At 39.1% G+C, this 27,791-nt stretch overlaps 1 protein-coding gene across 2 annotated transcripts; it reads right to left on the minus strand.

The window, feature by feature from the left end:
- Window positions 1-11,679: 11,679 nt before the first annotated feature.
- On the minus strand, window positions 11,680-18,821 carry Rgs4 (regulator of G protein signaling 4). Of its 2 annotated transcripts, XM_013065738.3 has the most exons (5): window positions 18,645-18,821; window positions 15,555-15,659; window positions 15,185-15,246; window positions 14,440-14,606; window positions 11,680-14,014 (listed from the first exon to the last, which is right to left on the minus strand). In XM_013065738.3, the coding sequence occupies exons 1-5, from the start codon at window positions 18,686-18,688 to the stop codon at window positions 13,775-13,777; spliced, it is 618 nt and encodes a 205-aa protein (XP_012921192.1). In that variant the 5' UTR covers window positions 18,689-18,821; the 3' UTR covers window positions 11,680-13,774. The 2 variants fall into 2 exon arrangements, with proteins under 2 accessions (XP_012921192.1, XP_004865232.2); XM_004865175.3 differs by lacking the exon at window positions 14,440-14,606 and having other exon boundaries at window positions 13,818-14,014.
- Window positions 18,822-27,791: the final 8,970 nt, after the last annotated feature.

Raw genomic sequence — 27,791 nt, forward strand, 5'->3', positions numbered from 1 at the left:
TGTCCTCACATTGGCTCATTGTGCTGTGTAGACTTTCAATGGAGTTTTTCATGTCCTGAAAATCTATTTGCATCTGTTTTTTGGATCCCATTTGTTTCTTATGTTGGGATTCCATCATGTTCCTGAGCTCCTCTCTAGTTATTAATCATGTCTTGCACTAAGGGCACAATTTCTCCTGTTATCTGAGAAATTATTTCTGATTTCATTTTTTCCAGATCCCCTTTTGTTGCCAGTTCAGTGGGTCCAGGTGTTTGGGTATCAGAGTGTTCCATCTCATTTCCCTTTGGGGTTGCTGTAGGTGATCTCGAAGTCTGGTTTTGAGACTTATTTACGTGTTTTCTCATTTCGACTGGGGCAGGGGGCTGTTAGCACCTGCACGGATTACCTCCTCTGAGCTGGGAGAGGTGGGACAGGGGCCGGGAGCAGTGGTAGGTATGGTGACCCAAAAACCCTTTCTTGTGGGCTGGGAGCAGCGGGAGGGATGGTGGCCGGGAAGCCCCTTCCTCTGGGCCAGGAGCAGCGGGACAGAAGGTGGCTCAAAAGCCCTTTCCTCTGGGCTGGGAGCAGCGGGCGGGATGGTGACTGAGAAGCCCCTTCCTCTGGACCAGGAGCAGTGGGATGGCGGCTCAGAAGCCCCTACCTCTGGGCCGGGAGCAGCAGGACTCAGTACCTTGGTCTGGTGGTCTGGTGTCCTCTGCATCTTTGTAGTGTGGAACCAGGTGGCTGCCTGTGTGCAGCAGGGTGATTCAGTGTCTTCCGTATGGCTAGGGACCTTGGTAGGGTGTGGGCAGACCTGCCTGTCTGCAGCAGGGTGATTCAGCATCTTCCTTATGGCTAGAGACCTCGGTAGGATGTGGGCAGACCTACCTGTCTGCAGTGGGGTGATTCGGCATCTTCCGTGCGACTTGGTTCCTTGGTAGGGCGTGTACCTCTGAAACGTTTTCTTAATAAATTATAACCAGTCTCTGGAAAATATAGATTGTGTTATTATTTTTTATTCTTGTTTTCTGAGTCTGCTATAAGGGGTTCTATATATTTGCTAGGCAAGGTTGTAAATACCCACCTTGGACGCTGTTAGCATTGCCTTTCCTTGAATTGTTTTATTTTCTTTTTTAATTTATTTTTTATTAATACATGTTTGTGATACAGAATGCATTCATCATGGATAGTTGATACATATACATATTGCATCTTAATCGTTTTTACCTTCTCTTCCTCTTTTTTACTTTTAAAATTCAGAAAATTTCTTCCTGTATGCATAAGAATTGAAGATGAAATTGGAAATGCTGCTAACAAGAAAGGATAGTGATTTGGTCATGGGTAAATGATCCAAGTAGAAGGTATTTTCATAAGCATGACTCAAGGGGCATTGAACAAGTTCTGCTTATTTTCATTCCATCACTCTCCCCCATCCCACTCCCAATTAAAACTGATGAACTACAAGCAATATACAAGATTTATTGGAAGTAGTTTCAATGTCAGCTTGGGAAGGTAATGAGCTCCTCTTGCCTCCTCACTTTGGTTCCCTGGTTTCTGTTTCATCTTTCTTTTTTTTATTCATAAAGTTTATTGGTACATTTTAGGTATACATTATGGTCACATTAATCATTGGGAATTTGTACCTATACATGATATATCTTGGTTCTTATTTTTTTCCATTTCCTTTCCCTCCCTTCAATCCCTTCCACTCCTACCTATTTACAACAGCTTTGTTTCCATTTTTTCCTTCTTTTCTCATTTTTTTCCTCTCCTTTTTCTTCCTGAATGCTAGAGAGGGGGGAGGAAAGGCACACTTTATTACCTCCATGTCTTAAAGAGAATCATCATGGGCAATAAATATACCTACATCTGGCTTCATCATTGTGACCTGCTAGTGAGAGTTGTAAAAACTGCCAGAGTGTGGTCACCTGTTTTTGCTTGTAAGGACAACATTCTGGAGTTGGCTTCTTTACACTTTGGAGGCAACTGATCTCATTGAGAGAAATAACTCATTTTAAAAGGATCACTCATCTTATTCTTAAAGTTATATCAGTTATTAATCTAATTCAGCTGCATCTGTCCTGATATTTGATAGAACAAGTATGTCCTCACTGCTCTACCTTTCCTTATTTTTTGGCTTTTTGGGGGGGATATTTATCTCTGTACTTTTTTTTTTTGGTACCAGGGATCAAACTTGGGACCTTGCGCTTGCGAGGCAGGCGCCAGAACCACTATCTCTGTACTTTTTAGATAATAGTAACAGTCTTCATTTACTGAGAGCATGCCATAAAACATGTTACTGGAATTACTTTTTATATATGTCATGCAATTCAATTTTTCCAGCATTTCTACTTTGACGATTAGCAGAGCTATTCAGAGTTGAGTAAGGTTAGTCCTTAACCCAAAATTTTTCATTCAACTCACAATGGATTCAGCGTTAAAGAGTAGTTTAAATACATAGCTCTTTGAATCTTAGTTGTTTTTAATAATTTCCCTGCTTCCACAAATTATACTGCATTCAATAATCCCCTCAAAAATAGCTCTCTTCATACATGCATGGTAAAGCAGTGAGTGACATAGAAAATGATCAATAAATGTTGGCTATTAAAGGCAAAAAATATAGCTCAAGATCTTATGTAAGAGACACCAATTTTTTTAAAATTTTATTTTATTGGTATAGTTTAGGTATACAATATAATGACATTCATCATTGGAAATTTGCACCTTTACATAGTCTCTCTTGGTTCTTATTTTTCACCCTTCCCCTGAACTTCCTTCAACCCCTCCATCCCTCCCTATTTACAAAGACTTTGTTTCCATTTTTTCATTTTCTCATATTAATTCCATTCCCTTCTTTCCTTTCCCCTACCCCTCCCACTTCCTCTTCCCCTTTTCTTCCTATTTCACATTACCTATTATACCTTTTAGTCCTTATTTACACTTTCAGTTTCTCACACCAGAGAAACTATTCAGTATTTACACATGTATGTCCTATTTATTTCACTTAAGAGTATCGCCTCAATGTGCATCCACTTAGCTATAAATGTCTCTAATTTCTCATTCTTTATGGCTGAGTGGCACTCCATTTTATTAAAAACCACATTTTCTTTATCCAGTCTCCAGTTGATGGGCAATTGGGCTGCTTCCAAGTTTTAGCTATTACAAACTGTGCTGCTATGAACATGGGCACACATATATCACTGTGGTATGATTCTTTTAATTCTTTGGGGAAGATCCCCAGCAGTGGAATAGTGGGGTCAAATGGGACTTCCAGTCCTAGTTCTTTGAGGTATCTCCATACTGATTTCCACAGTGGTTGCACCAGTCTACACTCCCACCAGCAGTGGAGCAGGGTTCCTCTTTCCCCACAGCCCTGCCAGCATTTGTTATTGGTTGATTTCATGATAGCAGCCATTCTTTCTGGAGTGAGGTGGAATCTCAGAGTTGTTTTCATTTGCATCTCTCTAATGACTAATGATGTTGAAAATTTTTTCATATGTTTATTTGCTATTTCTACTTCTTTGTCTGAGAAATGTCTGTTCATTTCAGATGTCCATTTTTGGATTGGGTCTTTAAATTTGGGAGGTCTGATTTTTTTAAGTTCTTTATAGATTCAAGATAGTAGACCTTTGTCTAAGGAAAAGCAGGTGAAGATTTTTTTCCCACATTGTGGGTTGTCTGTTCACACTGCTGGTGGTTTCTCTTGCTGTGCAGAAGCTTTTTAATAAGAAGAGATCCCACTTGTTGATTGTTTGTGCCAGTTCATGGGCAACTGAGGTTTTGTTCATAAAATCTTTTTGTACACCAATGTCTTCAAGAGTTCTACCTAACCTCTGTTCCAGCCGATTCAGCATTTCTATTTTAACATTTAGATCTTTAATCCATTTTGATTTTAGTTTAGTGCATGGTGAGAGATATAGGTCTAATTTTAATCTTTGGGAAGTTGAAACCCAATTTTTCCAGCACCATTTATTAAAGAGGCTGTCTTTCCTCCAGTGAGGGTGTTTGGCTCCTTTATTGAAGATGAGATGGCTGAGTGAGAAACAAAAATATTTGAGGCTGATTTCATGTGAACTTGTACCCATCCAGCCTTAGAGAAAATACTTGTCCAGGCAGAAGTTGGGGAAGATTTAGGAGATAAGAACTTATAATATCACTCAAAAATCAATTTCCCTAATTAATAAATAATGCAATGCAACTGCAATTACAATCCCAATATTTTTTTGGAATTGCATAAAATGTACCTGTCACATGGAAGCATGCATTTCTTCCTGGCATCTTCAGGGTCTTTTTTTCTACCACTTCTTTTTATGGAACAAGTGAATCTTAGTGACATGATTTCATCACCAATAATCTCTTCTAGATATTGGTAAACATTATGCAAAAGCAGCTGTTATGCGGGCGTGGATTACACTAAGGAAACAGAAGAGAAGAAATATATTAATTAGGACAGAAAGACTAGTCATTATGGAATAACAAGGAAAATTGAGAAGTAATAATTTATTAGCTGCTCTTTTTAGTTTGAACTTAAGGGAAGGGGTCTCCTGATGTAATAACAACAACAATAATAATAACAGACATTTATTGAACAACTTCTATGCATCAGACATTATCATAGAAATTTTTAATGAACTTCAGGCAGATTTATTTTTCCATAGAAAACAGTCAACTAAAGGAAATATCATCTTCAACTAATTTACTTTCACTTTGATTCAATACTCAGTATAGGACTTTTTTATTATTCATTAGGGCTTCTAGAGTATCTTTGTAGGAAAGAATATGAATTCTGAGGAGCTCATCCAATTTACATTCATTACTTTCAAGCATGTCTCTTGAAGGCACTTGATATAAGCCAATAATTTTGGATCTGCTTATTCCTAATGATTAATAAAATTTGAGCTTCCTCAACAATGTTGTCATCTTAACTTACTTTCATATATATTGCCCTGTCAAGTTTTCCTTTATTTTTTCTTTTTACCTAGGAAAAAACAATGATAATTTAGAAAGCAGAATGGAATTGTGGAAAGAACATATAATTAAATGACCAATTACAATCACTGCACTTATTAGCTATGTAAATGTGTTTCCTCATCTGAAAAATGGAGAACATGACAAAACTATCTACTTCCTAAATTGTTACAAATGTTGAGTGAATCAATGTGTTTTGTGATGTCCAAAGTCCTTATATTTCCCAGTCATTATTGGTGTGAATTACTGGGCAGAAGGCCCTTTTCTGTCTTCATCCTTATCCCTCATATTCGAGGGATGCAGATTGCTCTCTCCTGCAGACCTCCTGAGTCCAAATCACAGGGCGCGGTTAAACTAAGACACTCAAAGTGGTAACATATATGAGTGGACACATAACATCAATTTCCTGGTTCCAGACTAGGTTTTCTAATATGGTAATTTCCAAACTGATTATAGATATTGTTAAGGATAGTTTTATTTTATTCATTTTCTTTTTCCTTTTTCTCTGTCTCCGTCTTTCTTTGAATATTCCCTTCTCTCTCTCTTTCTTTTTTGGTACCGGGGATTGAACTCAGGACCTTGTGCTTGCCAGGCAGGCGCCAGAACCACTGAGCTAAATCCCCTGCCCATCCCTTCTCCTTTTTAAGGTAACCATCCCCAAAACAGAAAGCTTTGGAGTTGGAGGCCTCGAAATGTGTTATTTTTAGAAATCTTCCCCAATTTCTGCTTGGACATGCATTTTCACTTGTCCCTGATCAGATGTCTGGGACTGGATAAGTACAAGTTCATGTAAAATTACCCTCAAATGCTGGTGTCCCTTACACTAAAGAACGATTTTGAGGGGGTTATTGAAACTAATATAATTTGAGGGAGGGAGCATTTATTTACAGTTATCAAGATGCAAAGAGCTATGGATCCAAACTGACCTTATTTTAATCCTGAATCTGTTGTTGACTGAGAGATGTGGGGCTAATGACTCAACTTACCTTAACTGAATAGTTTTTATTAATCTTCAAAGCAGATACACTAGAAGAGTTGAATAGGATAGCACATATAAAGTTCAGTTCAGGGGACAGGTTTAATGGCACCTTCAGTAAGTAAAAAACATTACTATTATCTAAAATAATAGATAAACGTTAACCTTTAATTATTCCCCCATTTCCCTTTGCTTACATGGCACTTTCTATTTATATTTAAAGTCATTCATCTGGTTCAAATTTCCCATAATATTATCCTGAAAAAATAAACAGTGCTGGAAGCCTATTTTCAGCATACATTTTTAGTCCAGAGGTCACATAATACCCAAGTTATTTTCCCAATTATCGGTGTGCTGAAGAGCCATAAATCACAGAACAGAATTGCAGGCAGGTGTGGAGACTGTCCCCTCTTCCCTGCCATCTGTAATTATTCCATGGACTGAATCCAGATGCTAATGGGGAGGGGGTAGAAATTAAAGAGTCAGCTGTGTGAACTGTATGTTATGGGAATGCAAATACAGCTCTGATTGAGGTTTAGTTTTAAAAGTTCTGTCACTGCAAATATAAGAATATCTTGTGAGGATTAAGAGAGGAAGGTTTGAGAAAAACAGAGTGGACTATTAGAAAAGATGGTCTTAAGCAAGCTGTCTTGACACTTACAAGTAATAGAAAAAGTGGACAGACATAGAAGCATACCAAGAAATAAGTGTGATACAAGATTAGGAGAAGAAACTTTCAGAGAGATATTTTTTGAGGAAAGAATGGTCAACTTATCCATACTTTTTGAATGATCACCCTGTAGACACCATGGGCTCATGTGTGATACATTTTGGCTCTGAGATCACATTGTCTTGGGACCAGTTCTGGCTCATTGTTGTGAGCTAAGTGATTGAGGGCAAGGTGTTTTCCCCCTTGGGCCTCAGTTTCTCATCTGTTAAAAGGAAGTAATAAATTTGAGAGCCTTTTTATCATAGAGTGGTTGCAAATATTAAATGAATTAATGTAAATAGAGTGCCACTAGTAGAGAATAAATACATGCTAGTGAATTTGTACTGTGGACATAATTGACAAGTTTGTGCACATAAAGGAGTATATTGACTTTAATTATATACACACTTATATATAAAACAAATTATATGTATAAAGTAGATATATGAAAGTATTGTTTGTACTCTTGTATCTTCTTTGAAATCTTTGTTTTTCTCAGTAGAGTAGCTCCAACCAGACCTTCCTTCCTATCAGTATTTCACTCCCAGCCCTCAGTGCAAGCCTGGAAGAAACACCCTAGCATTTTCCAAGAGGGAAATGGCAAGAAGATATTAGACTCTGAGAGGATTACATCACATAAATTGTATTAGTTAAGCACACGGGAAGTGGGAGAAGCTAGATGGATCTCGGTTAAAAAATAGTCACCTTCTATGTATTAGGCTCATTGGTTGGTGTAGGGGTCACAAAATCAAATGAAAAATGGTTCATCCTTTGGAGACATACTTATACAACAATGGTTCTAGGATAATGTGCTGGCACTAAAAGCATGCTGGAGTATTAAAGAAATCCCACAGAAGAACATTTAAATCATGGCAGAAAATGGAAGAAGGTCTCTGTGTGGGTAGGTCTTGAAATGAGTTTAAAATAAAGAGTAAGAATTTGCTAGACAAGGGAGTGGAACTGAGAGAACAATGACAGAAGCAACTGACAATATGCCACTTCAGGAACTGCAAATCTTTACATCTACTTCAATGAGGGAGCAGGAAATCACTTCTTAAATACTGGCCTAGAAATTTGAGTTCATTGAAAAATTTCAGGAGGAGATAAATCAAATGCAACTAATAACACATTTACAGTTATTTGAAGTGATTTACAGGGTACCAGACTGGCAGGAAAGAGGCCAGTAGAAAGGCTATGGTACAAAAACAAACAAAAAATCATATCATGCACTATAAGGCCCTGGATGGAGAAATCCATGCGGGTAGAGAGGTAGAAACAGGCTTTGAGAGGTTTCTTTGGGAGGAATTCTGCAAAGCTGGATGACTATTGAGTAGTGTGTGGAATGATCAGAAGGGATGATTCTATATTTCCTAGTTAGAGTGACTCCATACAACTTTAGGCCCTACCAAGGTAGGAAATAGAGGAGGAAGAAATATACTTGATTTGAAATTTGCAGACAGTTCTAAGAGTTGTTCTAACACTCTAGCAGCGTGAAAATATTAGCTAGAAGGCAAGATGAGAAAAACACAAAATCTTACAGGAGAAACAAGAAAGGGAGGAAGGAAACAAACTTCCTAAACACAATGTCCAGAGAAAACATAAGCAGACCTTGTCTAGAATGTGACTTAGCTAGATACTGTTTCCCATAATTTGTTATTATTGAAGAGTTATCTCAGGGATATACTGTTCTGGAAGAATATAGGAGCAGAAAAAGCCAGATGGATTAATGGAATGATCTGGCAATTTTATAAATATTACATTTTTAAAAAAACTCTTGTTTTCCCTTTCTTCAGAAGCACTGCCAAAGCCAACCCTCAGAATTACTCTGGTGAGGTCACCACTTGCCAGTTCCCACGGCTGAGCTCACTAATTTGTGCACCATGTTGCCTTCCACACACTCACGTGTCCTGGGGTTTGGGAGGGTGCCCTTTAACCCAGTTCCTGTGGTCACCACTAGCTTCCCTCCCAGGGGAAAGTAGCAGCGTGACCAGGACCATGTGCCAAATGCCTGTGTCAACTGGGGTCCTGGTTGCATGTGATTCCCTCCATGGCTAAGTGACTCCAATTTTCAGTGCAATGCCTCTCCACATAGCAATAAATTGAAATCAGAAGAGAGTTGAGATATTTTTCTGTCTTTTAAAAAAATCTTCTGAGTGTTTTTTTTTTAAAGAAAGAATTTTTTTAACTGTTTCAGGATCTGGCAAATTTATAGAAAGAAAAGGCAACAGAAAAGTGATTCTTAGAGAAGAACATGGCTTTGGTATCTATTCTTGCCTCCACAATGCACTTTTCACTAATTCTGGGGAGACTTCCCTCCTGCCCTAGTTCAAGCAGGACGTAGAGATAACCCAGTAGCAGCACAGGGCTCTCTCTAGTCAACTTGCAACATGAAGACACATGGATGTTTGTCATGTTGTCCTTCCTCACAAAGGAAAAGGGTATGTGAACATATACTGAATCCTGGGCATATTGGAAATATGAAAAATGTTCCCTCAGGTCACTGTACAGGAGAGAGGTTGCCTTCATTCCCCAGACTGACTGAAAGAGAAACTCTCATTAAACTCTCATTAAAAGCTTCCTTTTCTTGGGCCTGGGATTTAGCTCAGTGGTTCCACCACCTCCCCCATAAGTGCAAGAACCTGAGTTCAATCCTGAATACCACACAAAAAAGCTTCCTTTTCTTTTATTTGTTTTATTTTCTTTTTCTCTATCTTTCAATTTCCTGTCTTCCACATTATATTTTCTTTCTCCCCATCTCTTCTTTTTTATACTCTTCCGATCCTTTTACCTTGTCTCTTCATTTCTATTTCTTCTTGTTATTCTTCCCTTGCTTATTTTGACTCCCTCTTCCTTTTATCTTCTCTTTTTATTCTTCCTTGATAAAAATAAGTAAGCATGTGAACTCTACAGGCAGATTTCTACGTTTCACCCTAACTTTACCTCTTTTCTGAACTCTGTTATATCAAAATTTCTCTATAGACAATGAAAAAATACAAGATCATTGACTTCAGTTTTGTTGTAAGGGCTAAATAAGATCATGTGAAGAATTCAGCATAGCTTTGGTACTTACAACATATGACACACATGTGACATACTACCATTAAAGTATAGATTCCCTTTTGAAACCATGTTTTCTCACCAGGCATTGCTTTTATGTCTATAACACATCTTAGAAATAAAGCAGTCTCTGATCACAACTCTCCTTTTGCTCTTTGTAAAATCTAAGCATTATATTCTAAATCTAATTAAATCCTAAATTATCTAATGTTTCTGCTATTCTATATCACAAAAAAGACAAATCTCATTCTTTTATCTCATGACATATTTCCCTGTGACATATATACTTTAATGAAGTAAAACATTGCACATTAAAACAATAGATAATTTAGTTGGTCATTTTGCAGCTTAATAAAGTAAGCAGAGTGGGATATGGTGGCACAAACCTATAATCCCAGCACTCTAGGAGGCTGAGGTGGGAGTATGGCAAGTCTGATCCCAGTTTAAGAAACTGTGACTTAGAGAGACTGCTTAAAAAAATTAAAAAGAATTGGAGATATAACTCAGTGTGAAGGCCTTGGGTTCAATTTCTAGTACACACACACACACACACACACACACACACACACACATAACCTAAGCAGATTCATATTTTGTAGTCAGCCATTAAATTAAATGAAGGGAACAGTTTAGGTTTGGCAGGGCCAGTCACATGAGCCAATTTGTCTAAGTGGTTTTGCTGTAATGAATTTCAGACCCTACACTCATTGGCTTGAACTGATTTGTCTTTGAACATAGTTCTTTTTTTTTCTTTTCCTTTCTCTTTTTCCTTTTCTCCACTTTCATTCTTCTGTCATTTCATTTCTAACTGTAAAAATCTAAACAGTAATAATATGGAGTGTCAGAACACAGCCTAAGCTACCTTGGGCTGTGGAATACCCCAAACAAAATCAGCTTCTTAAAAAATTGCTAACATTGTGAATGAGTCCTCTTAATCCATACTCTTACCTCCCCCCAAAACAAATGGCAAGGGCTTAGCATACCAGTCAGTAGCACAGTCTCTGCATTACTCAAAGTAAGCAATGCCCGGCTGCAGTAGAGTAACACTCTATTCTTCGCCCAGCAGCTTGTGGACATTCTGTGTGTGCTACGTGTCTGTCCCACAACCTAGGAGACCAGGCCACCAAAGTATATGTCTTAAAGGAGATGATCTGTGGTTTTCACTGGATCTTTAAAAGGATCAGTTACTGAAAAGTGTTTAAAATCTGCTCTGACACCTGTAATCATGACTCTTACAATGGGAGAGGAAGGATTCAGGAACTGGGGAGGGGTTTCTCATGACATTTTTAGACCCAGTGCCCATGACTTCAGATATAAACATTCTGTGACCTCTTTTCCATGGAACAGAATTAGCTAGAGGGAAGAAAAGATTGTGAGTAGTTTGGGCAGGGATTTGTCTCTCAGATATCTATAGCTGTCTTCAACTCTTTCAATCTTTCCCTGCTCCATCTTCTTACAGTGAAGCAGGTGACTGGAAGTAGAGGAGCAGATGCTCTGAAAGATGAAGCCTTTCCCTTAAAAACCCATCAAATACCTGAAAGCAGATCTTTGAGTCTGTTTGGCAAAGTCTCTGATGCCAAGCCTGCCTTAATATTTTGAGTAGAAGCAGGCAGAGCCATGGCAGGGACTGAGGCATAAACAATATTCCTTTTCTGTTTCCTTTTCCCAGAATTAGTTGGCATGGAAAGGACAAAAGACTTTGTGTGAATCATTTCTAAAGCCACCCAATACATTGCTGTTTCTCATAACATGTCTCTGTGGATCATTGATGTGTTTTCAAGCAGATAGTTTTGTATGAAGCATTTATTAATGCTTATGTTTAAGATAGGTGTGTTCAGTGGAAGCATTATCTTTGAGGCCTACAAAACATGATAGGAGCATGCATATGCACATGGAGGGGGATTCTGTCCACAGACCATGGGCAGGCAAACTCACCATATCAAATGGTGATGAAGTCACAAGAAAATACAATTGAAAAACACACTAAAAATATATTACATAAAATAATTTACTTCTCATTCAGAATGGCCTTCCAGACCTATTTATGAGACAGCAGTCTTTGAGTACAGGTACAATCTGCAAGTCATGATGATTATAGTAGGGCAAGACCAAGAAGTTATACATTTGAATCCTGGGTTGGCTACAGACAGGATGTGACACTGTGTATAGAAAAAGGGTCACTGACAAGGAACTCTGGGGACATTAAGAGCAAAATTTCCAGGGCCGGGGATCTAGCTCAGTGGCACTGCACGTCTCGCAAACACAAGGTCCCAAGTTCAATCCCTGGTACAAAAAAAAAAAAAAAAGAGCAAAACTTCCAGAAAGACAAGAAGGCTTAGAAAACCTACATCTTTAATACAGTGGGATTTGTATACACACACCACAGAGTCTTCATTTTAAGCTCAGTACTTGGCTTAAAAGCCACCAAGGCGCCATGTATATAAATTACACTGGAGCAATGGATGCAGTGGGGGGGGGGGGGGCAAGTGTGTCCACACTTGGAAAGGCAATTGTTTTAAAAGAATGAGAAGAAAATTACTTCCTAGGCATTCATTAGTAATTCAGGGAAGATTCTATACCTCCGTTTATAAAACAATACAGTAATTAAAAACCATTGTAAAAACATCATAAATAACATAAATGAGAAATTTTCAAGTATTTTATGTGCCTTGAAAAGTTTCAGACATTAGTTCTAACAATTAGTATCCTTTTTTCCCTTTCTTTTCTTTTGTATTTCTTTTCTTTCCTTCCTTCTCTCTCTTTCATCTTGGAGCCTAGAAAGAAATAGCTGCATTCTCTGCTAGCCTAGATGTTTGGGATAAAATAAACAAGATTTTGCCTTCAAAGGGAAAAGTTATGAGGGCTTTTCAGTTTGTGAAAAATATAATTATTTTTCTTGCTTTAGGCTTACAAATGTAAGCATATAGCCTAGAACCATTATGGGGAAAAACAACCAGCCACTATGAACTAAGGAGGCTCATCTGATGGCTAAGTTTCTCAGGGAAAAAAAAGAGCACCTGGATCAAGAAAGGAAAAAAGGACAGAGGATAAAATAATCACCTTTAAATTCTGTGCCTTCACTTAGCATGTAACTTATGGTAGGGCTTAGCCAGCAAGGCTTTTGTTACAGTCCTTCATGCAGCTCAAGCATCCCATCTCCTAGCTCCAGACCCATCCAGCCCCCAATAAGCATGGCCTGAGCACCCAGGCAAAGGAACAGCCATCAGCTTAGGGATTCAAAAGTGCCATTAGTGATAACTGATGCAACACAGTTCTGTGTCAGTCAGATATATAATTCTTTATGGTATCTTCTCCTTAGAATAGTGCTCAAGATGAAGACCATCTGTGGTAAATTAAACATGACCCTGTATTCACCTCCAGAAAGACCCATGGATTTTCCAGAACTAACTTTCCACAGTTAGGAGTCCTCTCTCAGCCCGCGTGGCAATTAGTTCACCTTCCCTTGTTCAAATGCTGGTCAAAGATGAGAACCGGCATGTAAATACATACACACACTCTAATTTGAGCACCTGGGGTCTTTCACATCTACTCGTGCAGAACACACACACATTTGAATATATAAACACATATAAATATATACAGAATGTACATGTATATGTATATATATTTAATATACACACATGCACACACTTATATATAATAGATCAACCTCACCAAAGCACAGAGAATCTGGAGGAAGTTCTGGCTGACAGAAAACATGTTCATGTGGATGTCACAGGAAGTGTACCACCCAGCCAACCTAAGATCATGTGGCTGGGAGGAGAGCACTGCCAACAATCTTTGATAATCCAGACCAACAAGCAAGGCCATCATCTGGATGCTTGCTTCATGACAGCCTAAAGACACTTACAGAAACTGGACTGGAATGGGGTCCCACCTGCTCAACACCCAAACCCCATGATTAAATTTAGCTTTTACACAGAAGTGGCTGCCACATGGCAGGCAGCATGAACACTAGGCTACAATGTGGATAAAGCACTGTGTTTAATACAGATCAGTATTTGGCCTCAGGTTTTCCAGAGCATAGAGTCTTGGCATTTTGGCCCTCTGCCTCCAAGTGAGACTTAAGCACACTGAGGAAGTGGAGATGTACAGTCTGCCAAACTCTTTGCTCCTTTCTGCTTCTCTGCCCCACAGCTGGAAGGATTGGCCAAATCAAGGTAGAATCTAGACTTGAGGAAGCGACGGTATGAATCCTTTTCCATCAGGTGGAAAATCTTCTTCTGCGCCTCATCAAAGCAGGTAATCGTAGGCTCCAGCATATTCCGGCTTGTCTCCTCCCTGGTGCAAGAATCTAGGTTCACCTGAGGGGTAAAGACCAAGGTTTTGTTAAATGATCTATAACCTAGCTGAGGATGGGATGCTGCAGGGTTTGTACTGAAAAATTAGGCACTGTGCATTCTCCACATCCCAGAATGCAATGGAGGACCTTTGGTTCTATCCTGGAATAGGTGAGAGAATACAAAAAGTTCATTTTGCTCCATATTGGAAGAGAAATATCTTTTCCTTCTCCAATACTTGGGGAGATTGATCAGAAAAACTAACTAAGAGAGGTCACATGGATAAAAAAGAGTTCCTTTCTTTGCAGGGTTTTGGGGGGAGTCAACAAGATTATGATAGCCTACTCCATTGTTCACTTTAATATATATGATCTAAAGTTCCATGCCACTGAATACCACTCTAGGAACCTTCAGTAAGATCTTGAGATTTCTGTGCCTTGTAAACTTACCTCCTTAGTTGCTTGGACTGAGATGAATTCATTATAGATCTTTTTGGCTTTGGGACTTAGTTTAGAGGGTGACTTGATTTTCTTGTATTCTTCACAACTGATCCAGAAGTCAATATTCTCCTCACTATATTCAGATTTCAAGAAAGCTTTGAAAGCTGCCAGCCCACCTGTGACACAAGAGAAAGAACCACAGTTGTTATCAGACTGGTTGGCTTGTTAGTTAGTATACTTCAAATAAATCTGAGCTACTTAGGGGGATAAGGCATGGGTTCAAGAAACCTTCCTTTTTTTCCCCTTTGAGGTTTACTTAGGATCTGACAACTCTAATTTGTGTTTGGAGATGCCAGTTGCACTTAATGATTCTTACACAAGGTTGAATCCTATTTCAAGAGATTATTGTGCTTCTAAAATACCTATGTAGCTGTCACTTGACAAAATGAGTTTAATGAAAAGAGAAACTGAGGTTGATTCTGAAGAAAGATCTCAATACTTAAAATATTTTCTCTCCATTTTTCCATGTGATGAGAGTAATGGCTCTTCACACAGTTCCTATATGAACTTCCCATTGTATATCACAAAACTCTAGGATATGGTAAAATTTTAAACATAGTAGATATAAGATCAACATTTATCTTGGGTCTGGAAGCCAGAAGGGGCTCAGACTCTGTGGTTCCTAGCAGACCAGCATAATATGAGATAACTTGTGTAATTTTCAGCCCAGGGGGGTTTAGGGTGTGAGACTTACATTCATGGCTAATCAAGTTTTCCAATGATTCAGCCCATTTCTTGACTTCCTCTTGGCTTACTCTAGAGACATTCAAGAGAAAAATAATAATTTGAATGTTGTTATGGTACAGAATTAGGACAAGAAAACTAGGATCCTAAATAAAAGCCAGAGATCTTATATCTTCCATTATTATGGTAAGATCTATGCTGTTTAGGACAGTTTTATCTTTAAATATATGGAAAGTTTCATTCCAGTATGATTTCCATGAAAACAGAGGTCAGCTTGATCCATATCTGGCTTAATTAGGGACATAATTTTCTACTCTTTTCATAGAACATACCTATCATCAGATAGCACAGTGAAACTTTACCAAGGCCTTATCTCTTACCTCTGGCAAATAACTACTTTGTCCTTCTTGCTATGGGAAGAATTATGTTCACAGGAATCAGATTTCTGCAGCAGAAAACCTAGCCGATGTTTCATATCTTTTGCACTGAAGAGAGAGAGAGAGGGAGAGAGAGAATTAATAGTGATAATCAGTTTTCTCTAAAACATACCTTCATGGTAGAGCTTGAAGAATCCATTGCCACTGCACACTTTATTTAGAGAATGGGAGTTGAAGTGGGCATGAACTCTTACGGGAAAAAATTTTGTCTTCTGCTTCTGCCTATGACTTATTACAAAACCATGAACTAGAGTCAAAATTTAGTTCCTTTATCTGTAACTGGAATTCCGAAATTTTAGTCTACCTCAGAAATTTCTTCTGTTTTTATCCAATAGAACCATTGGTATCATCAGTGGAACCACACTAAACACATGACTGTTCTTTGAGTCATTTTTAAGAATTTAAAGCAAGTCCAAAATGCAAAATATGGCAACTGCCTGCTCATGCCACCTTCTGGCAGATGGCTGCTATTCCCATCTGTCTCCCTGTCTACACAGAAGCTGCTCCAGGGTCAGGAAAATAAAGGTCTGTTAGGCTGCAGCCCTGAATATGAGAGGCCAAGCAACCCCATCATGGGGAGTACATGAAGTGTATCCTGAAGTGTGAAGCCCCTGCGGAGGGAAAGAACAAGCAGGTGGCAGACACCAATACTCAGGCAGAAACTTGAGGTCCTTTAGGCTTGTTTGTAGACAATCTCTAGCTCTTCCTTCCTTTTAAAATCCATACTACAAAGAGATGTATACACTAGCAAAGGCCTTTGGAGCACTGGAACAAGGAGAAGCAATCTAGAGTCATCACTAAAGTGAGTCATTGTTGTAATTAAGAGTTTCCAGTTATTGTCACTGTTTACTAGGCAGCCAGGGTATAGCAGGGCTCCTGACTAACTGGAAAAGGGGGGCCTGCTAATAAGCTTTTAGCTCAGCTCTTTCACTTTGTATTTCTTATTTTTTGTCTATATCTGTTTTATTATAAAATCTAAGTGATGGTTTAAAAAATATAAACAGCATTTTAAAAAGAAACAACTAGACATTCCTATGTAGTGGGGGAAATAAGATATACAAGGATAAAAAGACACTTAGACACACTAGTGGCTCATCTATGGGGGTTTTCTCAGAATGTTTGAATTCTGTTGTGTTCTTAGCCTCCCCTTTAAATACTATTTTCTCTCCTCATGGCATTATTTTGTTTCCTCTGCTTCCACAACTCGTGGCTGGTCAGGGGACACAAAATCCACCTCAGCAATAGCTAGCTATCATCATGAAGGCTGCAGTGATTCCAAGGTGATGACGTAAGAGTATCGTGATTCAGTACAGATAGAAAGTATCACATCTCCATGTGCTGCCTCTACCTGAAATCCAACAGTTACCGACCAAGGCAGGGCCATTTTATAAACTGGAAGGAAGCTTAGTGATACCCTTATAATATAAAAGAATCCTAAAAATAAAAATCCAAGTGACTTCAGGAGTCACTAGAGACAAGATATCTGGATTTGTCCCTCACTCTGTACCCACCATCTGTGTGACCTTGAGCAGGTAAGGTCCCTCTGGTGCTTCTGCCTTGCTGGTGAAGAGATGGACCAACAATTTACAGTCTATGGTGAGGGGAGACAGGGAAGAGCAGCTCACAGCTGACACTGAGCTTCCCTCCTCAATTAGCTACTTAATTAATTCTTCGAGGGCAGGGTTCTAGTGCAATCTTTTATTTGACTCCCAAATACACAGCAAAATTTTCTCCCAACATCCCTATATTTTGCATGTTTAATTTATATGTAATTTAACCAAAGTTTGTAGTAATTTGCTCTACCAGTTCAGGAAATTCATGATGACAGGAACTTATTTCCTACTCTTCTGCCAGACCCTCCTGCTTCATTTGAAAGAAACCATTAACACTTTCACCCTCCTGAGTGGCAGAATATGGGAAAAGTAAACTTCTCAGCAACACCCGAAAGACTATGCTTTCTGTGATTATTTTAAAATTGAAATGTAAAATGATTTCAATTTGTAGGTTAGCTGCAAGATTAAATAATGTAATATACACTCATTTTGTATTTCCTTTCCACTTAGACAATATATGAGCATTCTCTGAAATCATTTATTTATATATATATATTTAAAAACAAAGACAGATAAGTAGCTATAAATCTTTAAGGCCTTCTTTTAAGTCAGGAGTATATTGATAAAACAATGTCTTCAAAATGAGCTTGTCTACCATACTTTTTTTTCCCTTAAATTCTTTTATTGGTACATTTTAGGTATATAATACGTTTACATTTATCACTGGGTGTTTGTACCTGTACATGATATATCTTGGTTCTTATTTTTTCCCCATTACCTGTGCACCCTTCACCCCCTCCACCCTTCCCTATTTACATAGACTTTGTTTCCATTTTTTTTCTTTTCTCATAATTTTTCCTTTTCCTTCTTTCCTTTTCCCTTGATTTGTTATGACCAATACTTTTCACCTGCTAGGCACTTCAAAAATGAGAGGTAGGGCAGAGAGCAGGGTTGTCTGGCCTTGAAACTTGTATTTCATTGTCACATTTGCTTAGAAGAACACAGAGTGAAGGTCGTTGCAGTACTGCACAGAAAGCCTGGTGCTTACGTAGCCAAACTTTCATTTGGGACATTTTCTTTCAAATAATACCTAACATGCATATTGGAAAGCAGAGCTGTGATTTTATGTGCCCAAGTGATGCTCAAATCACAACATTAATCCCAGATGGAGGTCAAATTACATTATAGCCCTAAATCTCAAATTACTTCTTAATTCAAACTACCTGGATTCAAGCATTTATCTTTAAGGTCAAAATAGGTCTCAAAACTGGAGTCATGTAAAACACACAGGTACCAAAATTTGGGGAGCATACTTCCTAAGTCACAACATCTAGCTGTTCCTAGAGGAAAGGTAAGAAGTTGCTGCTCTCCTGTTCACATTGTTTCTAATTTCAAAGAACCAGCTTAGTAAGTACAGCATGCAAGTAACTGAGAAAGTCTTTCCGAAAGTTTAACATGATTAGTGGCTGAAAAGTCTCACCTCTTCAGGCAGGAAGCCGGGAGACCTGCAAGTCCTTTGCACATCTTGTTGAACCGTGTGAGATTCGCAGGTGGGAGAGAAATGCAGCAGAAGGAGCTGTATTTTCTATTTTGAGCACACGTTGCCTTTTTTCAGCAAAGACACTGTCAGAATCCTCTGAGCGAGCGTGTCCCTCCCAAGCCTGCAGGAGTCTCTTTTATAGCTCAGCCACCTCCGGCTAGCCAATCAGAGGGCAGCTCTGCCTGCTCTGCTCCTCTGTCTCCCTCTCCCTCTCCAGCCCCTGGAAGAGATGAGGAAGAAAAGACTGACGCATCTACAATGCAAAGCGACCAAGCAGAGAAAATCCTCTTGCAAAATAGGCAGACAAAATAATTTTGTTCTTGGCGTTTCTACCAGTGTCTGGGGTTCTGACTTTCTAGAGAAGGGGGTGGCGGGGGTGAGGTGGGGGTGGGGGTGGCGGTGGAAGAATCTAAAGTGCTGCACAATGTGAGGTTTGTTCATTTGTCTGTTAAAAATAAACCCGGGAAGTTGCATACTTGAAGGAAAGATGCCAATAGGTAATCTGGGGCTTATTTTAAAGCTGGTTCCTAACACACTTCTTCTTTTAGATTACAAATACGTTATACGTGCTCCGAGGTCTGATGTTCCCTATTTCCAAACAGGAGTTGATAGGATCATAGTTTCCAGGCAGTGATTTGTAGAAGTTTATTTCCTGGTTGTCAAGCCCAGGGCCAAATACCTGGGTGGAAGGAAGATCGGTATACGCCTCGCAGCACAGACAAACTAGCCTAGGGAAAATAGATCTCTGTAGTCAACGTGACTGCGGAATACATTTCTAGGAATCTTGCTAAGGACAGGATTCAGCTTAACATTGACCATCTTTCCTGTATGTGCCTACAAAATGCCTCAGACAGCAGCTTGAGGACCAGAGGAGAGAGGAGATGAACAAACATAACCACCAACTGGCATTAGTAATGGGTTTATGTCTTGTGTAACTCTTAAGTCTCCAAGCCAGTATTTCAAAAGAGAAAGGAAAGCAGAAAATGACCAGAGAGAGAGAGAGAGAGAGAAAGAAATATGATGTAATTTGCATTTCATATCACCAGTCTTCATAAAAACATTCAGGCCTACAGGTGCTTCTGAACATCTGGACAGTCAGCATGTTTTTCATACAATATTAGGAACTAATGCATTAAAGATTCATGCAAGTATTTCACATGTTATAGTTGTAGCTAAAACACGCACATCAGAGTTACCCAGGAATCTTCTTTAACCGGATAGCTGTGCCTGGGAAGAGGAAATTAATTGCTATGTCTGACCATAATAGCTTTTATTTTAAAAGCAGATAGTTTCCTGATCACAGGCTATAGTCACCCATATTTCACATATAAGAAATAGAAATATCAGTGGTTTAGACAGAGAAGTTGAAAAACATATGGGTTCCAGTGAGATGCAAAGGTACCAAGATTGTAGAAGGAAAATGGTAAAGAGCAATATCCCTACGTGCACCTCCCCATGTCCCCAAGCATCCCGCACTGCCTCCTCTATTCAAGGACCCCTCCCCTCCTCTTCTAGAGCAAGGAAGGTTGACAGATACAAAAAGATGTGAGGACTCTAATCCTCAGATCATGCATTTAAATCGTAGGAGAAAGTCTGTAGCCTTTCCCCTGAAGACAGAAAAACATTTATTAGATTAGCTGCTGAACAATTTTTCCTTGAGTTATAACATCAAACAAGTAAAAGTTGGCAGCCATCCTTGGCAGTGGTGTAGAAGAGACTGCAGCACAATGTGAAATGTAAGAGGCTGTCAGAAGAGGGAAGGTGGAACCTATGGGGAGACAAGGCAGGCATATCTGGCATCAAACAAGAAGGGAGAAGGCCACCCAAAGATGGGTTCTTTGCTTACACAGGCACCTAAAAAAATAATCACTCAAATCATTGGAGTTTAGGACCCAAAGGATTTATTGATGCTCGACCATGACAAGAACTTCATATGTTGAACCCAGAATAAGAGAATCCTGATTTATCCTGAGTTAAGTATAAATCACTGCAGTACATGAGCTGAATGGAATTTACAAAACAATTTAGTCTGAGACCTTCGCTTTACCAAAAAGAAAGTAGAGACCCGGGAGGGAAAGTGATTTGCCAAGGTCCCAGCTGCATCCAGAGCCAGCTTTCTTGATACTGAATTATGCAGATTTTCCATTGTCCTCCCCTGTCACTCAACAGTCCTATCAAATGAGATAAACTGTGTAAATGGAGATATTTCTAAACTGCAGAGTTCTGGGAAAACAATTTTTATTGTTAGATTTGATATAGTCAGTAACGAAACCCAGTGCTAATTTTCTACATTTTAGGCAAGGAGCTCTCATTCTGCCCAGAGGTCTGGAAAGGAGGAAACTACTGCAGATCTCACTGCCCCTTGGTTAAACCAGGTGATTTTAGCCCTGCTCTGTTTGTGTTTTATATTCAGCTTCTTTTTGACTATGATTTCTTGCTGGGAGGATTTTAATACTTTTAAAGACTGTTTGAAGAAGCTTCTCATAAATGAACTTATTTCTCATGCTGGGACTCACTGATTGTATTGAGGCTGAGTACTGGTACATCATGATACCTTGACAGCATCCCACCTTCTTTCTCTGATAAGCACACAACATCAATTCCATTGTGCTGCAGTTTGTCATTCCTGAGTGATGCTGATAGTGTGGAAGAGCTTAATTCTCCAAAGATCTGTTTATATCTATTCATTTGTTTAAGGCATGTCTTTTGAGCACCAGCTGTGTTCCAGATACTCTTTGAAGAGAGTATTTAGTATGGTGAAACGGACAAGGTCTTCAACTAGTGAAACTCTCATCTCACAGGACAGAATCAGAAAATATTGTAAATAAGAAAATTCCAGATGTTGGCCTGCACCATGAAGAAAACAGGTAGGTGGTGTGATAAAGATTAACTGGATGGTGAAGGGCTCACCATTAGCCAAGGTGGTCAGAAAAGTCCTCTTTGAAGAGATGGTTGTCAAACAAAGCAAGAAACAGAATGTAATAGCCCAAATAAAAGCAAGCTCAAATGAAAATATTCTTTATTTAAATTGGAAAAGAATCAAAGGTTGAGAGACAGCAGAATGGCTGGAGTATTGAGAATAAAGATATAGTAGCAGAAGCATGGAGTGGAGATGGAAAGGTGGAGGCCACATGTGGCCAGCACTTGTAGGCTGTGGTAAAGAGGCTGGGTTTTATCAAAGAGCAACAAAAATCCACTGAATCACTAACCCAGTGGAGGGGCATGAGCTGATGTTTATGCTGGCTGAGATGAGAGAAAGAATTGAGATGGATGGGCAGGAATATGGAAGCAAAGAGACCAGTTGTAGAGTTAGTGTGAACCCTGGTTCATCAGGTCATCCACTGTAGCATGGAGGATTATGTCACAAAATTGGATTTATTAGACACTGAAGAAGACATTCTGCTAGTCCCTCGTAACCTAAGAAGGAATCATCAGAAATGGTTTGTGTTTTTCGGGAGCATACCCCCTGATGGGTGAGAAGCTTAAATACCTGGAAAACACCAGTGTGAGTGCCATTATTATAAACTCATTAGAGGATGGAGAATACATTTAATCTTTGGAATTAAGAGATTGTTAAAGGATGAATACAAATGTAGTCATTGTTCAAAGAAGAGCATTACAATACATGGTACCATAATTACTGCTATTTTTAACGTGCTGTTTGTTGTATGAGGCATGGTTTTAAGCACCTCATATCAATTAATCCAATTATTGTCCACAATCCATCCTGAGAAAATGATTCACATTTTGTTGATGAGAAATAGAAGGTTTGAATAACATGAGGTTACACATCTAATTGGTGGTGACCCTTTGCTAGTTCAAGCAGTCTGATTCCAAGGTTCCCCTTATTCGTCTCCTTGTTATCATGGCCATAAAGGATGAAAAAAACGGGCTGTTTGGAGATTAAGTGTTTAGCATGATTGCAGTTTTGAAGGACAAAGAAAGAAAAAATGAGGCTCCACAGATAGCCTGAAAACTAAAGAGTTACACTAAAGACCAGAATTTATTCTATAGCTGGCAAAGCGTGTGGGCTAGCCACAGTATTTAAGCTGATCAGATTAGTGTTCTAGAAAAAGAACTAGGGAAACAGAAAGAGAATAGACTAAATGTAAAAGAAACTGACAAAAAATTTTAAGACTAAAAAGAGAAAAATGTCAACCAAGGTCATTGTGAGAATCAAATGAAGTAAGACATATAAAAAAGCTCCTTTCCCTTCTGCTTGGGGAAAACATTTCTTAAGCACTTAGGGGATCTAACACAAGGAAATAAGCCACTGTGGCAGGCATTGGCTCTTTTGCTCCTAAGGGACACCACTTTACTTGGGCAGGATATGAGCCAAAGCTCAGCCTTAAGCAATATTTGCGCCATCTCAGATTACAATTTCCTTTCAGCTGTTTGAAGTCTTTCTCCTTCTTTATTGTTAACTACAATGGCCTGGATGTCAGTAAAAGATCACAGTTACTGCTTTTTAAGGTTAAAAAGCAAACATACTAGGCTGGATGACACTCTATACCAGGAATTAAAAATAGGGACTTTATCAGTTTGCCTTAGTTGTTGGGAAATGTATCTTCATCTGCATCAAGCTTTTTAGGCACATACAGTAAATCAGGGACTCGAGCCCTGATAGTTGATGATAGCAGGTGATGAACCATTTGATTGCACTGGAAGGACAGTAACACACTTAATTACTATGGGTGGGGAGATCTTACCCCAAAAGTAGGGGAAGAATCAAATTATCTCTATCTCAAAGATTAAATCTTCCCTCTGCAGAGGTTGGCCCAAGATAGAAACAGCAGTTTCATAAGAAGTGTTCATTTGCATTGTGTGGTTGTAAGAGACAGGATGGTATTGTGGAAAGTGCTTAAACTGTACTAGAGGCAGACCTGGATTCTAATTCTAGCTCCTCCACAGACTGGCTGGGGAACCTGGGAAAGCTAAGGTAACCTTTCTGACTCCAGCTTCCTTTTGTTCCCTGGACTTTCACTTGTCTTTGGATTAAAATTTTAACTCAGTGTAATACTCCAGTACTTTCATCACTCCATCCCAGTCCACATCTGTCTAGCCCAGTCCATCTGTCCTTCTGCTCTGTTCTTCATCATGGTCGACCCTGCAGTCATCTTAGTGTACTAAGTATGCCCTACACACCTAGGTAGTCTCCTATTCTGTGCCTTGGGCCATGCTGTGCCATTAACTTGAATGTCATTCTCACAATATTTTACTATCAAATTCTTGCTTTCTGTTTTCATTAGTAATCAGTTGATAATTCTTCTATTCTCTTCTAGCATTGTGTTTGAACCTAACTTCTGTTTACTCTTTAAATTTGATTGTATTCTGCACAAGCTCAAGGACCCGAGTTCGATCCCCGGTACCCCCTCCCCCCCAAAAAAGAAAGAAATTTGATTGTATTTACAGTTGAGAGTAAAATTCAGTTTGATAAGGATTTATGTTGACACCTTCTGTGTATTTGAGAAAGATGATCACTTTTGAGTTAATAATGTAATAAACACATATTGGACACCCACATGGGCTAGGCTTTATACTGGGCACCAGGGGCAGAACTAGACCCTCCACTCCTTGATTTTACAATATATTTTGGAGGGGAGAAACATCCAGTTGAATCATACACCGCTTAATGATGGGGTTACATTGTAAGAAATGTGTTGTTAGGCAATTTTGTCATCGGAAACTGTACTCACACAAACTAAGATGGCTACCACACGACTAGATAATGAAATCTTATGGGATCACTGTTGTAGTTGTATACTTCATCCATCACTGACCAAAACATTGTTATGCAGTACATGACTGTATGTGGGCAAATAAGTGAAAAATTGTAAATTGGTTATGTGCTTTGAAGGAAAGAAAAGCAGTGATAACTTCAGAAATAACAAGTAGTCTTACATTTTCAGAGAATGAAGCAAACCTTTGAGGAGGTAGCATAAGGATAGAAAAAGAGCTAGATATGTCAATAAAGGGGCATCTTGAAAAGAAGAAAGCATGCATACGGCGCAGAGGCAGAAAGAGGCTGATGCCAGGGACCACAGTGGCTAGATTTTGGTGAGTATCAGCAAAGTACTAGGAGATGAAGTTGAGGAGTTTGATAAGAAAGAGATAATGCAGAGCCTAAACTTGGTTTTGTCCACAGTAGGAAGGAGTAATATCCTTTCCTTTTTATGGCCTACATTTCAAGGCTGTCCTATGGACAATAGGCTGCAGGAGATCAAGAGAATAAGTAAGAAGCTATAGCAATTATCTGAATAAGGGATGATCGATGCCTGTACCAGAGAGGTGAATATATTCTATCTCTAAATTTGAAGAGTTTTTGTTTTGATGGTGGAGAACCATTAACTTTAGCAAAATGCCCAACATTCCAAAATAAAGATGATTGTGGGTGCTAGGAAGCAGGTAGGAGAAACAAGAACTGTTGATGAATATGAACTGAGTCTTGCAATGTCCTAAATTTGGTGATGCTTATGCAGAGTGTTATGAGATCCCTACACCCTCCTCATCACAACTTCAGTCACTGTCCTGGTTGTGGACTATTAGCATTTAAATTTAAAAAGTATGTTTGGTATTGTCTCAGTTACTTTTCTTGTTGCTGAGACAGAATACCCAACACCTAAAGTTAAAAGGGGAAAGGTTTATTTAGCTCACAGTTTGTAAAGGCTTCAGACCATAACCAACTGGCTCCAAGGCAGGGTTCCACATGGCAGAGGGGCAATGGTTCATGGTGGACCAAAGGCAGCAAAGTAACAAGGGACCTTGACAGCCTCCTTCTGCCCCTTTCATTTTGTTTGTTTGTTTTTTGGTACCGGGGATTGAACTTGAGACCTTGTGCTTGCAAGGCAGGTGCCGGAACCACTGAGCTAAATCCCTGGCCCTGCCCCTTTTATTTTATCCAGACTAGTAGGGCCGGTAGCACTCACACCTTCAATCCTAGTTCCCTTGAGCCTAGAATTGCATAATGAATAAATTTCAGTGTCATGCACTCTAGATCCAGCCACCTCTGAAAAAGCCCCACTTCATTTGCATGAAGCTTTGGGGGACATCTAAACACAAGCCATAACAGGGATCAAAACAAAGAAAATGTAAGGTTCCCAAAAAAGGAACTCCCCAGGGATGATTCCATACTGGTGTGGAGAAGCAGAGCGAAGACAAACAGGAAGCCATGCCACTGGCTAGAGCAGGTTCTGTATAAATTTACAGACAAAAGTCTTAATTGTAAAACAAAGGGGAACACAGCTTGGAAAAGACTGAACAGGTCTCTTAATAAAGGACAATAAGAGAAGATAGAAAAAATGCTTCAGTTTGAGGATTTAAAAGTAGCACAGGTCTCAAGAGGGGGATCAAACTGACTCATTTATAAAAGAATGAAGACCAGTTTTATAGGGTGCTGCCAAGGGCTAGGGGATCTGGTTGATCATTAGCTCAGCCCTTGTTTTACAGCACTAAAGGAACCTTCATGGCTTGAGAGACTCTTCTGTTCTCATGAAATAATTATCTGTTTGTGGCAGTCTTGGTCATGTAAGACTCTGATTTTCCTGGAACACAGCTGAGTACAGATTTAGGACAACGGTTGCAGACTTCTAGGCATCACTCTGAGAGGGAGGCAGATACCTGGAACCAGACGTACAAGTTGGTAAATGCATCCTCCCTTAAATCCTGAGAATTAATTTAGTTACTCTTATCTTGATGCTCTTAGTCTTGAAGTGGGAAGATAGGCTAGGTAAATTTAGGGCTTGTAAACCTGTTTTGCTAACTTTAAAAAAATGATTAAAGTATCTACTATCCGAAAACTTAAGGCAATAAAGGGTGCAAAGTGAAAGTCAATCTTAGTCCCACTGTAAGCCCAAGGGAAGAGTTACAGTTTTTTAACAAAAACCACTGTAAGTCCCTGACTATCTGGGAAGAAAATACAAATTTTGCTTTTAATGAGTAGCAGGTCAAAGGTTCAAGAGTTTATCCTCTGGCCCTCTGGCAATATCTGACTGTCCTATGTCAATAGCATGTTCGGCCTGAATCAAGGGAAGCACATGGTGTACTTACAGGATAAGAGACTGGGAAAAGGGAAAGGACACAATGTAGACTTGAGCAAAGTACATATACTTGAGCTTTCATACCTTTCTAAAGTATTCAAGGTTCAGATCCATTAAAGCCCAGCTTCTGTAACATTCCAGTTAAAAGTCAACTTTTCTTTCGGACAATTGTAATCTTTACAAATTTATGCAATATATTGTGTTAGTTTATACATTTAGGCCCTACCGTTTTAACACAACTTGGCATTCAAGTGTTTCATATTGCTTCTGCATAATGCTAAGCTCCAGGAGTCTCCCACTGTTATTGACTTGGGACATTTTCAACAGTAGTGGCATCACCTGACTCCATGTGCCACCTCTCTGAGTAGCTAAATTGAGGTCTATCACCTTTTTTTGTTTAGTTATGTCTGTAATCTCTGTTGTAATACATTTATTTTAAAAATTTTATTTTATTGCTACATTTTAGGTCTACAACATAATGACATTCATCATTGGAAATTTGCACCTTTACATAGTCTCTCTTGGTTCTTATGTTTTCCTCATTCCCCTGCCCTCCCTTTAACCTCTCCATCCCTCCCTATTTACAAAGACTTTGTTTCTGTTATTCATTTTCTCATATTAATTCCACTCCCTTCTTTCCTCTCCTCTACCCCTCCCACTTCTCCTTCCCCTTTTCGCCTTTTCTTCCTATTTCACATTATCTATTATACCTTTTAGTCCTTATTTACACTTTCAGTTTCTCACAGTAGAGAAACAATTTGGTATTTACACATGTGTATCCTATTTATTTCATTTAAGAGTATCGCCTCAATGTGCATCCATTTAGCTATAAATGTCTCTAATTTCTCATTTTTTATGGCTGAGTGGTACTCCATTTTATTAAAAAAAAAACCCCACATTTTCTTTATCCAGTCTGCAGATGATGGACAGTTGGGATACTTCCAAATTTTAGGTATTACAAATTGTGCTGCTATGAACATGGGTGCACATATATCACTGTGGTATGATTCTTTTAATTCTTTTTGGGTAAGATGCCCAGCAGGGGAATAGC

Source organism: Heterocephalus glaber, unplaced genomic scaffold (genome assembly GCF_053883595.1).
Source record: "Heterocephalus glaber isolate CG9 unplaced genomic scaffold, H.glaber_assembly_v1.0 deba00001561, whole genome shotgun sequence".
Classification (NCBI taxonomy): domain Eukaryota; kingdom Metazoa; phylum Chordata; class Mammalia; order Rodentia; family Bathyergidae; genus Heterocephalus; species Heterocephalus glaber.